The sequence below is a fragment of the Hypoxylon trugodes genome, assembly GCF_022578975.1.
Source record: "Hypoxylon trugodes strain CBS 135444 unplaced genomic scaffold F4822scaffold_9, whole genome shotgun sequence".
Lineage (NCBI taxonomy): Eukaryota > Fungi > Ascomycota > Sordariomycetes > Xylariales > Hypoxylaceae > Hypoxylon > Hypoxylon trugodes.
The window spans coordinates 2,073,546-2,089,075 of NW_026250024.1; the positions used below are offsets into that span (position 1 = coordinate 2,073,546).

Below are 15,530 nucleotides of genomic sequence, written 5' to 3' on the forward strand. Positions count from 1 at the left end.
AAGCTATGTGACATTATATTAGCCCATTTCTTGCAACATGATGGTGTGCAGATATGTCTTATTAGGACGGGAAGGATTTGGGTCGTACAAGTGCCTGTGTCTCGACAAAACCGGCAATGCCATTCGATAGAGTGACGTAGGACTCATCTCCTTTCTGGGAGAAATTCTTCCACCCCTCCAAGTAAGTGTCTTCCGGACTCCTCAGTTCGCCCTGTATGCCGATAAGAGTGGTGTCAAGCACAACTCCCAATGACCGTTCTATATCCGATGGAGGTAAGTCCGGATTTTTGTTAATTATCCCGACCGCAGATACCTTCTTCCTTCGGAGCCTAGAAGTAACAGGCAGTGTCGAGAGAACGTAATTCCGCAATGTCAAAACTTGGGGATAGAATTGATTGAGTACGGAATGTTGAGCTTGAGGAGGCATTGGTGGTTGATTCTTTTCACAATCTGTTCCCCTTTTCTTCATTGGTAGCCCATTATCTGAATGGCCATTGGTAGTTCCCCCACGCTTCCGCTTCTTTGGGTGAGCCATCTTGTGGAGTCATATCGTATTGATGCTGACAAAAATCAATGCTCATGTCATTTTGAAGAAAAGCACTATTTGTTCAATAACACGAGAAGATCCTGGTGGTTCTATGTAATAATTGTAATAATTGCGACTGTATAATGATGAATGTATTAAGGTTGTACGCGTATGACTAAAGGTACAATGCCTGTGCACGCGTTGAAATAGTTGATGGATCTGTTGTACATCGGTATGAACTCTAAACAGCGAAAGCTTGGACCCGTTCCGCGCGGCTCCGGTACGGGGAAAGAGCACTAGAGCACTGTGCATCGTCAAAGGTTCTGGACCATATCAAAAGTGGGCACTAAATAATTTAGGTGCTGACTAATTAAGTTGATCAAATTCCTGACTTTCGATAATTCATCCTTCTTCGCAATCTAACGCAATTGATTCGCAAAAGATGTTATTGAAACAAATATCAACTACTCTGGTTTAAATTGAGTTTCTGAAGTCGACAAGCATATAAATTTGACCGAGATTCGACAAATTTTCACATTTTTACAAGGGATGGTTGGTAATTCTTCATCCCCCCCTGGTTTCGATGTTACTCCGTGAAAATTCCCAAAATCTTCCATTTGCCGACTACTCACCAAGGTAGCCTTTTGACCGGTGAGATCGGCCGGAATTTGGGTTGGGCTCTGTCAGACTTTCGTTGGACATCGAAAGAAGAGAAAAATATGAGAGGTCATGTTATTGTAACAGCTTGTTTGCCCAGTTACTAGCCACGACTCGCAATTTAATTCGCATGATCTGTCATACCGGATTGGTTCGCTAACTTGCGCCGACCGGGTTTAACTCATCGCCTGAGAGGTACATCCCTGGATTCTTAACAGCTTCCCCAGTAGGAGAAAAGAAACGTATGTGGTGCAAAGCATCGTAAGAGAGCCATTTTATAATATCCATTGGAATGTCCCGAAAGGAGAACTATCATGCAAGATGAAAACGCTAGGGACGAATAAAGGTTTCCAATTCCGGCCGTCGTCGTAGTAGTAGGGGTCCAATGTGAAGTTCTATGTAGGGTGGGTTGTTTTCAAAAGGGGGTTGCTCTCCAATCTTGGATCACATCATCTTTCTTCTTCAGCACCGAGGCTTAATACATTTAGCCATCCATTTGCATATTTGATATTTCACGCTTACTTGAGTATATATATTTTAAATGAGATCAACGCCCTTCACTCTTAGTCATGGTTGTAGTCAGTTGATATATGACTCTGTCATCAAGCCAGAGAAAAGAGTCTTGTATAGATTGTGGCTTCTCTAGTTGATTAAGCTATCCGATAGTGTGGGAGAGCGACTGGTTGGGATGGAAAGATGCAGGCTGCATGCACTCCTGTCTGAGTATATGCCGTATGCCAACCGCCCGCTGGTCAGCTTCTTCCTCCAATGTTTCTATCCCTTGAGGTTGTCAACTGAGACCCAGGTACAGGTACAACGCACCGAATAGTCACCGGAAACGGAGAATAAATCCGCCAAACGCAATTGAATTTCTTGTCGTTCGGTTGGTTACAGTGAGTGGTGTCAAGAAGATAGGCTTACGGATAGGCTATATCTCCAAGCTCATAGCGAGGTTAACCAACCACTCATATAGTATTGCTACACCTTGACACCACATAAGACGACTTTAGTCATTATTTTTTCCTACCATATGTCAAATCGACGATGTGAAAATTCGGACCTAGGATATGCCTGTGTTAGCAACAGCCACGATATCACAAAGTATCCGCTTATATACCTTTTTTTCTTAATAACTTACATGGACTTGGATACTTGAGTTTATTGGGTACCTAGGTAGATATGCCAATTAAAATTATATAAATGTGAACTCAACACCGTGGAAAGAAGAACAAATAAATAATATTGCTCTCTTATATAAACATTGGAATGGGCCGTATTGCGATTATCTCCCTACCTTATGATCAAGTACCATGTTCTTACGAAGAGGGTACATAAGTGTTCTACCAACCCATACGTAGCGGGCCGGGGCATGTTCTCCGACAGTTCGATCACCATGCAAATGGCCTACAGTTCATCATATTTTCCACCATTCAAAAGGATTTCGTCATATAAAACAACGCAGTTTTGAAACTTGCTTGTATATGATAAAATTCCAAGGCAATGATGAAACTAAAAAGAAAAACCACCGAACTAATCATCTTGATCTCTGGCATTTTCGTATCTCGAATTTACAACTCCTACAACCATGATCCCAGTTAGTTATTTATGAACTTACTCAGCTGGGTAGGAGGAGTAGAAGGCACGGACGTGAGAGTCTTAGAGCCAGGGAACAGCGAATGGGGCTAGTACCTAGCTGCCCTGTTGCCCTATTACAATGTACGACGATCCCATACGATGCGAGGTGGAGGACGCTAACCACGTTCGTTACTAGTACCCCAAATGCCTAGCACGCCTAGCACACCTAGCCGGATAGTGATCAAAGTCAGGAAGTTAAGTAACTGCGTAAGCTTTTAGTTGGTAGATTCAGCTTTCCTTCCACCGAAAGAGTACCAAGATAGGTACCTAGTAATTACCTAAGTACCTAGCTAATAAGGTTCATCCTGAGCAATCGAAGCCGTACCGCTTCTTCTCGTCTCCCCCCGTCCCGCCCCAAAAACGTAAAACGTAAAAAACCAATTCAAACTACCAAATCACCTTGCATGCCAGGTTGCCAGCGCATCAGCTCGGGAGACATCCCACACGGCCAAACAGCTTACGAGCTTTTTCAGGGGCGGGTCTTGCCGTCTAGTATCGTCGAATGGCTTTCTAAATTTCCTCTGACCACGCCTGCACGCTTGTATGTGTGTGCCTATCCACCCCCCACACTTCTCGCTGCTACCTCACCCATCTGCTCGCTCATTGGCATCCAATTGCTTAGAGGCTCGAAGCCTAAGCAGCCTAGGCTGGAACGGGGTTCAGGGCAAGCAAAACGTTATTCGACAACGTAGCCCGGGACGGAACCCTTGCTCGGCTTGACCTACCTACTCCCTTCATTTGTCGTATTGTACACTTACATAGTCTATCGGCGCCTGAATGTCAGGGTGATGTCCAGAAGATGCAGGAAGAGGAGGAACCCCTTGGTGCGACGTTGGCAACCCATAATTTTGAATCCCAGTCAGGTTCAAGTCCAACACAACACCAAGAAAATCGCTACTACCACCGCTACTACCAACACCAACACCATCATCGTCCAAACCCTAACCCTGCAGTATTCGACGACTCCGACTACGACGACGATCGCGACTTCGAACCCGACTTCGATCAGCAGCACCACATCCTATTGCCTCCGCCCGAATCCGAATTCCCGTCCTATGCCTCGAGCAATTTCCACGCCGCCTATGCGAACGCGACGAGTGTCGAGCCCGTGGCCGTCGTAGATCCGGACGATTTCTATAGAAATTACCGTGGCGCCCATACGTCCGTGCCAGACCCGACCCACGACGAATTGATGGCGTCAACCGTTTCTGCCTCGAGGCAAGATCAAAACCTCTCGCTACGAGCAAACGGAACCGGAGCCGCTTCAAAACACCCCGCTATTGCTTCTGCTTCCGCACGACCTAATGTGAGACCCAGTGTACGCTCCGTATCCGCCCCCGTCAACGATAAACAACCCGATGGTGCCTCGAAGTCGAGGGCTACAGCCACAACCCCATATGGGGGCCGTAGCGGGCATCAACCCAGCGTAAAGGATTTGAAGAAAAGATTTGACCAGAACGCGGCACAGTCGAATAATCCCGGTTCCCGTAAGGCTATACCACGCATTCCAGTTAGAGAGTCGCCATCATCTGCTAGATATCGTAGAGTAAGTGGATCTTCGCCCACAAATGGCCAACCATCCTATGCAGCGTTACGGTCGTCCGTTACGCGGGATATTGAGCCTGGGTCTGGATCGCCGACCGATATTCGAACGACGCAAAGGAACAAAGCGGTCCCGGAGGACCAATTGTCCAATAATTCACAATCCTTTGCGAGTCGTATAGCGAAACCACGGGCCCCAGTTGCTTCCCACAACCAAGGGTCGAAGTCCCTGGGCAATCTCTCCCCCATTGCTTCTCCAAACTCGATCCCGCCGATTCCCCAAACCCGCGGTCTCTTATTCGGGGAGATAGCACCCACAGAACTCGATGCTGGAACGGCTGGTTTTGGGATTGAGGGAGTACGAACGAGGAGAACATCCGATTCAAATATTCATAATTCGAATAATTTGCGCCAGAGAAGTTTTTCACATACTGACGTGGAACCACCGTCGCCAAGTGATTGGTACCGTAACGCAAATGGAAGTTCCGCGATTCATGACGACACAGAGACGAAAGGCCTAAAATCCACTAAGGCCCACAACCGGTCGCACAGCGACGTCGCTGGAACTAAACCGGCCCCAGCACCGTCGAAAGCACCTCAACCTTCGCGTCCAAAACTCCACATAGAACGGGGCCCGTCGTCGACGGCTTCGAGATTGCCCGTCTCGGTGCGAAAACTCAACAGTCCTTCAGGCTCCTCTAGTCCAACGTCGACACGATCAAATTCGCCGTCCACACGGAGACGACCTGTTATTCAAGGGAAAGCGACCAAATCAACACCGGTCGCACGAGCAAAGACACCTAGCAGTGCTTCCAGTTCTGCGACACGACAGCCAAACCGATTAGGTTCCGTGACTCCAAATAGTAACGCGAGGCTCAACGCCTATATCTCGGCTGCCCCTCCGAAGTTATCACCGCAACTACGAAGCTCTCGGCCTCGCCAGCCCGTCTCCACAGCGACCACCGCCAGTTCAAGAATGAAGGCCGTCGACAGGGGCCGTTCACCATCACACTTCGATTCGCGACCAGGTTCAAGGCTCAATGAACAGGGAACAGGAACGCGAAGACGGAAGATATCGATGGGTCCAATTGATTTTGAATCACGACGAGAACAGATCAAGCTATCGTATACAAAATCAGTCCGAGCGAGTGAGGTCCAGGCTGCGGCCAGGAAGACCGCTGAAGAGGAGAAGAGGCGGAAAGCGGAAGCCGAGGCTGCTGCGGCGGCTGCTGCTGCAGCTGAAGCAGCAAGAATCGAACGGATTATCGAGGAGAAGCGTAAAGAAGAACAAATTCTAATAGAACAGCGATTAGAAGAGGCGCGTAGAGCGGAACAGGAGAATCGCTTGGATCCTGAGGAAGAGAATCGATTCCTCGAAGATGACTCTGATCAGAGCCCTATAGACGCGGAGGTATCGCCTCCAGAGCAAACGGCACTGACAATTACCACAGACCTTAGGAAACCCAGTGTGGATAATGTTGCGGCTATATCAATTCCAAAAGATTCTCCAACACTCGGTATACCCGGGAGCTTTCCAACGCCAGGAAGCGCGGAGGATCAAGATGAAGCACCCCCTTCAGCAATCTCGAATACGACGGAGTTTGACAATGAACCACAGACCGACCCGCCTGTACAAGAGATCCCTGTGCGACTAGATGTCAGTAAGACTGATAATGATGACGGTTATGCCAAGTCAACATATTCGAAAATAGAATATCGGTCTCCGTTCGAAGAGGAAAGCCCTAACGACGACGGCTTCTCTATCAACGTCTCATTAGATACCTCTACGATGAAACCACACTCTATAGAGCCTAGCCCGACTACAATTGAGCCTCATACGAATCATGCCATTCCAGGCTCGTATCAAGACGATGACGACGAATATTCTCCACAACCACTTCCGTCTCAGTCATATCACACAAAAGTAACGATTATCGGCCGAGATTCAGATTTCTCGTCACCAAGGCGTGAGATTGATGAGCCAACTTTTACGGCGTTTTCTAATACTCGGAACTTGGGAGATGATGATTCAGAGCCTAAACTTTCCGATCCGTCTCGCAATTTGACGTATGGCAATTTACTTAGTCCAGATGACGAACTACCCGGCCCAAGTGCTGGTCTTAGCGAGATCGAGGAGTTCTTTGTTGGCCCGATTATGAAGGACCCCACCGCGGCTATCCCTCGAGACCCCAGTCCAAAGACATTGGAGGGCAATAATATGGACATTCCGGAGCAACAGAGCATGGAAGCCCCGCGTTTCTCTTTGGAGTCTCGGAGGACAATGGGCACAGCTCCAAGTCTAACGGTACCCAGGACTTCGGAATCAATGAACAGGGCTAGCCAAACCACTGTTTGGACTGATTATTCTATCAATAGCCAGGAAGCTTACTCCGACTATGAGATAAGGAATCGAGATTTACAAAACCAAGATTCTACCTATCGTGACAGCCATTCAATATCGGAATCCAGCTCTCTATCGCAACCCTACCAGTATGAACGAGACGCGAGGGAAACGCCTTGCAGTTCTGAGATTTCTAGCAGACCTCAAGACCCAGAGTCAGCGCAGCACCCTCCACACCAACTTCCGGAGCTTAACACAGGGGATGGCTTCATCGTAGATTATACTGAAAGTAAGAATAGTTCTATCCCCGCATTACCGGACCACGCTCCGCCACCACCTCCAGATGGGGTTTCACTGCGTGGCCTTGGTAGTTCTGCACCCACGAGCGAATATTTCGATGAGACAAGACCTAGCAGCTATATTCAGCCTGGGAAAGATGATCAGAGCATGTTTTCATTGGATCCTTCTCGAAGGGAGAGTGAAGATTTTGACCAATCCGAATCGGGTTCTCGTACGGTTTACCAAGGTTCCATGGAGATCTCCGAGAGCGCTTCTCAGACCATTCTCTTAGATAGCCAGCAGACTCTAGCAGAAAGCATTGATCAAACTGAGGATGCCACGGGACTTTCGTCAAAGGAAAGAAAACGATTATTCACACGCCTCGAAACTATAAAGGAACTAATTGATACCGAAGCATTTTTCGTTAGGGATATGAATATCGTCGAAGAAATCTACAAAGGAACAGCTGAAGCCTGTCCAAAGCTTGACGACGGAACAATTAAATTAATTTTCCGCAATACCGACCAGATCATCAAGTTTCATTCGGGTTTCTTAGCAGAGCTCAAGGAAGGTGTTTCGAGTGTTTATACTCCCAAGGGTCACCGAACTCAGTTGCCAAGGGACACTCCAAATCCATCTGATGGTACAAATCTTTCGCCACCTTCTGTAACAGCCACTGGCCATTTGAGCGACAGTAAAGACAGGCAAACGTCACTCGGCCCAATTTTCATCCGGAACATGGAACAGATGAAGGCAGCACACGAAACCTTCCTTAAAAATAGTGATCATGCTGCCAAGCGACTAATTCAGATCCAAGAAGATCCAATCGTGAAACTTTGGTTGAATGAGTGTAACGAAGTTGCAAGAGATTTGACCAAGGCGTGGAATCTCGATTCCTTGCTGATCAAACCAATGCAAAGGATTACAAAATATCCAAATCTTCTTATTCAACTTCTCCATGAAACACCGGCAGACCATCCCGATCGTCTATTCCTTGAGTCCGCGAAGGTTGATCTGGAGAATGCGATTGAGGAAATTAACAAGACAAAGAAGAATTTCGAATTAGTTGGGCAAATAGTTGGAAGAAAGCGCAAGGAGTCCGATGTCAGAGCTGGCTTTGCTAGGGCTTTCGGCAAAAGGGTTGATAAATTACAAGCCACAAACAAACCAGCGGAAGATCCAGAGTATCTTAAACTCCATGAGAGGTTTGGCGATGACTACCTTCGACTACAGGTTGTCTTGCGAGATGTTGAATTTTACACAAGGCAAGTTACGGAATACGTTCACGTATTCCTGCAATACTTGTCTTCGATGGAACTCGTCATGAGACTTCAACCATCGCCTCATCCCGAAATCGAAAGCAAATGGGTCCGCTTCAACGTGTCTATGAGGGATATCGAAAAAGTTGCACTGGAGCAACATGTTAGTCTCCCCTCTCTTTTCCCCTTTCCTATCTGCGTCATTTCCAAGCTAACCAAATCTTCCAGCTCTCACAAGTTCGAAAGCAAGTGATCGAGCCCTTTGAGCTTGTGATCAAGTCATATGGCAACCCATCACTTGCGATGAAAAAACGAGCTAAACGCCGATTAGACTACGAAAAATCGGTTCAACTCAAGAAAACCGGTAAGAAAATCGACAAGCAGCTCTCTGATTTCATTGAGCAATACGAGGCTTTGAATGAAGCACTTAAAAAGGAACTACCCAAGCTTTCCGCTTTAACAGAAAAGGTTGGCAAGATTTGCCTTGGGAATTTCGTGAATATTCAGGTTCGATGGTTCTCTATCTGGAAGGAGAAAGTGAAGACGGTACTTGAGGACCCTGAGGTCCCAGAAATCGCCGACATTATCTCTACATTCCAGCGCGATTACCAATTCCAGGATGAGCAAATCAACACTATCAGTATTGTAAATCCGGCTTCTAAAGGCCGTCCTTCACAGTCGACCAGCACAGACGAGTCATTTGCAAGACTCCGCCCGAGACCATCTGAACTTTCGGCTCGCGGCCGAGGATTGTCTTTGAACAGCGACATGGCTCCGAGTTTGCCTACCCCTGACTTCATGAAACGCCATAGTGGTCAATTCACCATTTCGCCGACCACTGCTTCTATTCCAAGTCCCCATTCATACTATAATTATCGCGATTATTATGTCGGAATTAATATACAGGCACGTCCAGGGTCTGGTTCACTCCATACCCCCGACTCAGCCAGCATGTCTCGGCCGTCAGGGCCAGCACCCGTGCGACCTGGAACCGGCCATAGCTACGATTCGACTGGTGTCCCAAGGCAGAGCGTAGAGTCTGGCATGCACTCGAGGCGTCATTCCAATTCAATGTTTCCCTCTCCGCAGCAATCACCTGAAAACCAGCGCTACTCCGGATTGTTCCAGTCTGCACTCCCTCCTTCCGATAGTCAAGAGCGTCTTCCAAGGCCATCTCAAGCATCCTCTCGTGCATCCTCTCGGGAACGACAACCTATAAATGGGTATAACGTCCTATGGCTAGCAGCGTCTCTCTTCGAATTCAATATCGAAACTACTAAACATGAAGCCGGGTATCCCTATTTGACATACCAGGCAGGAGAGGTATGTGATATCTAATTACTACGGTGAAAACTATTACTAAATCATACATCTAGATATTCGACGTCATAGCTGAAAAAGGCGAGTTATGGCTCGCGAAAAACCAAGACGATCCCAACAACTTAGTCGGATGGCTTTGGTCTAAACACTTCGCTAAGTTAGCAGACGATTAAGTCACATAATTCCATACACGGGCCAGCCCTTCGGCATTACATTGGAGTCTGGCAATGGCGTCTCCGGGAATAATACGGCCATTCGGTCTTCATCCACCGTTTTATATTCATCCCGATTTGGTTCTTATTAGAAACAAGAATAGATAAACCTCAGAGGGATGGGCATATCGAATCTGCTATTTTCATCTGTAAAAAAACACAAAAATCGCGGCAAGAACTATTTAACAGTACACCGCTCTACTGGCGAGGCGCGGGCGAGCGTGGCGTTTCTTGATTTTGGTTGGGCATCATCTATTGTACGACGCGATGGGATACGATATTGTTCAAAGTACGGACAGGGGCGAAGAAAGGGATCTCAGCAATGAAAGTGCGAGAAAAATAATTTGTTTTTTTTTTTTTTGAAGTCATATCATCGCGTTCAAGGGCGCCGAGGTTCCAAAGTCTGTCTATTACGATAACATACATTTTTTTCGATCATAGGCAGCTGGATTTGGAGGTCGATGCAAAGTCTTGGACCTACCTTCCTTGTATTTAGTTATTTAGAAATGGGACTCTGGTGGTGGATGGAGTGTGGACATTGCGGCGGGTTTAAGTGGCGGGTGGTGGATGATATCAAAACCGAAGTTTTAATCCAAGATTCGCGGAAGTTATAATAAAAAATTTATAACAATTACTAGTCCGAGGTACTCCTCGGGCGATTAACATCTACAAAACACTTACTATATGGGCTCTACATCCTAATATTTGATTACTCACGATGGCATCTAGCCAACAAACATCCCCTTGCTCGATGTACCTATTTCCGCATGCTTCATGCGCATCATTACGACGGCATGTTACGTTATTGAAGTATGGATAGTCCGGAACGGTCCTTCCTCTCCCTCTTTCCGTCCATCTTTTCCCGTTTCTTGTTAGGCTATATACTAGGTAGTTTGCTTGCGTTTTTCTTTGTATGGATATACCTAGGTATCTGGCTTTTTTGTTTGTTTGCTTGCTTGCTTACTTGCTTCTCCTGTAGCTACTACATCCATACTACGCCGCCATCGCGCGGTAGGTCCACATTACAACGCTATGTCTTCCAGGGCTCCTCCTTTTTTTACTCCCAGCCCAATGGGACGACCCCTTTTGCCGAGAGGTTCCACAGGCTTGGGAAATACCTAATAAACCGCTAACCCCTCCCTCCAAGCGGGCGGCGTCGTCGTCATGTTGTGCAACCTTTCATTATTGCGACTCCATGTGCCTGACGGTACCGGACGGGCGGTGTTTTTGCTTTGCCCTTCGTTTTTCTTACTTCCTTTCGTACCCGACCTGTCGGGCGGGTTATGTAGGTTGGGACGCGGAATGGTAATGTTGGTTGACTGCTGGTATTCCTTTGGTAACGTTGAAGATATGCCCGCCTTTTTTTATTTCTAGATTGGGGATATGTGTATGTATATAAGTGGCAGGGTATATGTATGATATGATATGATCTTTATAAGATTTTTTTTCATGTCTTCAGCCTTACTACATGTACTAGGTGACTATATCGCCCAATATTAACACTGTTTGTGATGGGATCACAAGTCGGACTGCCGCGTCCGCATCGGGCCGCCTTACAAGTCATATACGCTCCAATAGATCGATCGTCTAGGCCGTATCCCAGTCCAATAACCGGTGTATCTACTGCGCTGTATCGAGTACTATATCTACTTTAGGTGAGGGCAAGACTTTGCGTGCCAAGGACCGAAGCCCTCCCCTTGCAGATGGGGTTCAAGTTTCGTATGTGTTAAGTCTAGGCTCTGCCTGCTAGTTTCTTTATTGTATGTGGAGTTTAGTAGTGTAGGTAATGGATATATTTTGGGACGTTGGCACGGCCTCACGGACCGCACCTTTTCCTTTCTCTTAGCGGGGTGCGTTGTCAACTTCAAACTTAGCTCCATTTAGCCACCAGGTGTGTTGGACAAGGACATAGGGGAAAGGGAATGAGTAAGTTGCTCACTCATCCATCCCTTCGCTCGATCTAAGTGCGCGATAGGTATGCACGAAAGGGAAAATGGTAAGGCACTAGGGAACTATTAGGTAGGGGAACCGAGTTATTGGGTGTAGGGTGTTGGAGGTGGCTTTTAGGTGACGAATTACCGCAATTGGGGGTTCGGTAGGTGCTGTTGGACAAAGTTCATGACAACGACACGAGGCTAGTAGGCATGTAGGCATGTAGGGTGTAGGTATGTGTGTGTATATGCGTGTAGTTCACTCGGCCTTACCGGTGTAACGCAACCCCAAATCGTGTACAGTAGGTGGGAATAGATGGACAGATGGGCGGTAAGCAACCTTTGCTAAGTTACCCAGCAGCCCAGGGCCTAGGTAAGGTAGTGACGTGGGAAGGGGATTTAGATGGGAAAACGAAGGGGGGAAAAAGCACACCATGTAATATTCTCATTTGCAAAGAAAAGAAATCTGCATGGGTACTTTCATACCAAAATCGCGGGTTTCGAATCCAACGGCACGGCACGGCCGAATATTTAGTAGGCGGTCGATCAATAACAGCGACTTCTGGAGCTACAGAATACCACCTAGGCCCTTAGCATGTATCAGATACTACCCACCAAGGCATAGTTATATATGTATGTCAAATGCATGCGCTGGAACGTCACCTAAGTTAACCAACGGGGCAGATCGGTTCATGCCTGACTCGTAAAGAAAAACGAAATCAAGAGATCCATGGCTGGCCAACAAACCAGAGAAAAAAATAATAATAAACGCAATACAGAAGATCTTAAATGCATATGGTCCAAAGCATGACGAATCTCGTTATGAGATAGTAATGATGGGTAGCGATGTGGTGGATAGGACAAGGGGCGAATTTTGGTATCTTTGACACATTTGGTCTCCCTCCGCTTGGACATGGACGCATGATAGAAGTAATAGTAAAGCAAGGCGTATTGTTGTCCCGTCTGTAGTGCCTATAGTGGATCGCTGCGTGGATAAGTAGGCTCTAGCTTACCGCTCTGGCGCTCTGGCCGTTCTTGTCAATCTCATGGATGTGCATGTCCCCTATGTCCCCGGTGATTAGCAGCCTAGCCCCAGCTAGCTCTAGCAAGACCTACTAGTGTACTACAGGGGCGGGACTCCAAGGGCCACAAGGATGGGCGCTAAAGTAAAAGTCATATACATATTTCTAGTGATCTGTTGGTTGTTAGTATCAGCTCGGGGCGCGTGGCGTAAGCCTTAGCGGAGAGCGGGAAACAGTGGAGTTGAGGAATAGTAACAAAATAGAAGAAGAAAAAGAAAAGAAAATAGAAAGTCTAGCTTGGACGTACCTATGTAAGGTATTTCGAAGAAAAAAAAAAGCGATCAATCGACTGAAGAAAAAATACATTGACAAGGATGTCATTGGGCTCTGAATCTCCACCTGTTTGCCAATCACGGATCGTGACCCCTCGAAGTTCGGGGGTGGTTCGGGATGCAATGCGATGCTGTAAGGGAAGTACATAGACGAGTGAGAAGGTAGTAAAGGTAACGTATATGATGTATGTAGGTACGAATGAATCAATCCCGTCGTATTTCTTGTTACCTACCTTGGTAGCTGCATAGTAGTTAGAGAACACATACTTCGGTACTCTAGTAGGCTTCCAAGACTTGCTAGGTAGACTTGGTAGACGAGGGTTCTTGTTCTCTTTCTGTCCTTTTGTAACAAGTGATATCTGATCAACCAAGGTTCGGTTCATGTAGGTCAAGCACTGATTATTTTATACCTAGACTACAGCCTTAAGCCAAGATTACAGCATAATAATACACATATTAAGAAGTACATAGATACATACCTACATAAGAAATACCCCTAGGCCTGCATGTGATAACGGCTGCGGCAACGAAGTGACGGACAACCTTATTCATCGACGGGGAGATTTGCGAAGAAGCGAAGAAACTGACAGGCGACAGAAAACCCCAGACTGTGGCACTCGGTAGACAAGGCCCGAGATAGCATGGTAACATCGACGCAACGGTGGGCTACTCGAAAGAGCCGATCCAGCAAGTCCCGTGCCCCAAAGGAAAACGACGCTCGGTCTTCCGCGACCCATTCCACCCAAAGAAAAGGCGATCCAGCATCCAGCAGCCAGGATCTCGCGTTAGGTTATATGTACGTATGTAAGTTACCTTGTTTCCAAGAATTCGGGCGACCGCGAGGCAATGTTGCTAATAAGCCGATGACATCGATGTTGCGATGCGCCATTCTTCGATGTCAAGGTAGTGGCAGCGGTCGATCTGAGAAAATAGGGGGAGGGGGGGAAGTGGTCCGGCGCACGATGCACTGAGATACAATGACAATGTACATACCAATGTACTCTCTGTTCAGGTATGTAGGTGGTATGCATGCGGGGCTTTCAAGCGAACCAAGGGATACAGCGAGATGTCTTGTCTGCTATTATTAAGTATGACTCCGTAACGCCTACATACATCCATTCCGTCTAATAGATAGATCTGGTAGGCCGGTCATCGAAAGAAAAAGAGAAGAAATAAAGCGGCCACATCCTACGGTAGAAATAGATGACCAAAATAAATAGCAATGAATATAATAAGAGTCATTTAAAAAGAGAGCCAAGATTTGAGGCGCGAATGCAACGTATCGTCAACTTATACATACCTACATCTACATTATGGGTACATACTTTCTCCGCGAACCCTAGGCTTTGCATATGTAGATTCTAGAACATTAACAGGTACCTACATATGTATGAAGTGTTCATGATGGAGTCTGGGCATGTTGGGTTTTCTTTTTAGTCAAAGATGGCCAGCATCTATCGTACGAGTATTCCTATTCACGACAGGCGGTATCGAGAATTAAGGCATAGATGGACACTCACTTAGTCATATATTATACTGTAGTATAATGGTTAGTAGTTAATTTAAGCATCTTGTCTAAAGATCTGTGTTAAGAGGTATATCATACACCAAGTATTCTTCGCATGATGGGCCATGATAGGCCATGATGGACCTAGGCCAGCTCAGTTGCCAAGTCTACTAGCATACTGCCATAGTATCCCCGAATAGCCTTGTCAATAGCGCATTTATCATATCATATCAAGTATAGTTAGCCGTCTATAACCACACAACTAGGCAACTCGTCTCAGCTACGAGTCATGTCCAGACACTCACCCATTCGATCCCTGTACTTGTCTTATACTAGCGATGGCAAGGCTCTGTTTATGTCAGGCTGACCTCCCTGTTGTTCCTCTACCAATCTAGCAGGTAGATAAAAAGGAAGTGCTTCAAAAAGGGATAACCTACATCGACTCCGAATATACGGCACCCAATCATCCGATCGTTCTCCATCGCCACATCAACCTCGACGATTGTAATCGGCAATGTAATGATATACCCCCATTATAACGTAATCTATAATAGTATAGGTAAATACGTAGTATTGTGGAATTAAAGAACAGGTATTTTCTCATATCTCATAAAATCGAATCTCTTAATTCGGCAGGTTTGGATGTTTTTCAATTTGTCGCATAATGACGGCCAACTACTGTCATGATGCCACGAGCTTTAAATGGTCAACTCAATTCGAACAGGCATACCCCGTGTAATTATAATAGGACCTATAATGCTTATTTTGGTTAGCTACATACCTATGTAGCTTCCCCCTTCTTTATTCTTAACAATACATACATATACCTATCTACCCTAACCTTGTAAATGTTCCGATGCACCCATTCCTTCTTCCCGGGGATGCTAGCGTCTACATGTAGGTAGTTCGTAGTAGCACATTTTACATTTCTACCAGGGCTAGCCGTTATGCTAGGTACATTGGATAT

The 15,530-nt window shown here is 46.5% G+C and overlaps 2 protein-coding genes across 2 annotated transcripts; both read left to right on the top strand.

Moving 5' to 3' along the window:
- Positions 1 to 3,013: 3,013 nt before the first annotated feature.
- On the top strand, positions 3,014 to 10,447 carry F4822DRAFT_417062 (uncharacterized protein). Its single transcript, XM_051459405.1, has 3 exons — positions 3,014 to 8,402; positions 8,468 to 9,562; positions 9,616 to 10,447. The coding sequence occupies exons 1-3, from the start codon at positions 3,618 to 3,620 to the stop codon at positions 9,730 to 9,732; spliced, it is 5,997 nt and encodes a 1,998-aa protein (XP_051310798.1). The 5' UTR covers positions 3,014 to 3,617; the 3' UTR covers positions 9,733 to 10,447.
- Positions 10,448 to 11,345, top strand: F4822DRAFT_417064 (uncharacterized protein). Its single transcript, XM_051459406.1, has one exon. It carries the CDS (start codon positions 10,584 to 10,586, stop codon positions 10,902 to 10,904), a length of 321 nt encoding a protein of 106 aa, XP_051310799.1. The 5' UTR covers positions 10,448 to 10,583; the 3' UTR covers positions 10,905 to 11,345.
- The last annotated feature ends 4,185 nt before the right edge of the window (positions 11,346 to 15,530 follow it).

Coding starts and splice junctions, on each gene's coding strand:
- F4822DRAFT_417062 (XM_051459405.1), top strand. CDS start 3,618: ATGCAGGAAGAGGAGGAACCCCTTGGTGCGACGTTGGCAACCCATAAT. Junction 8,403..8,467: donor AAGTTGCACTGGAGCAACAT/GTTAGTCTCCCC, acceptor CAAATCTTCCAG/CTCTCACAAGTTCGAAAGCA. Junction 9,563..9,615: donor TGACATACCAGGCAGGAGAG/GTATGTGATATC, acceptor TCATACATCTAG/ATATTCGACGTCATAGCTGA.
- F4822DRAFT_417064 (XM_051459406.1), top strand. CDS start 10,584: ATGGATAGTCCGGAACGGTCCTTCCTCTCCCTCTTTCCGTCCATCTTT.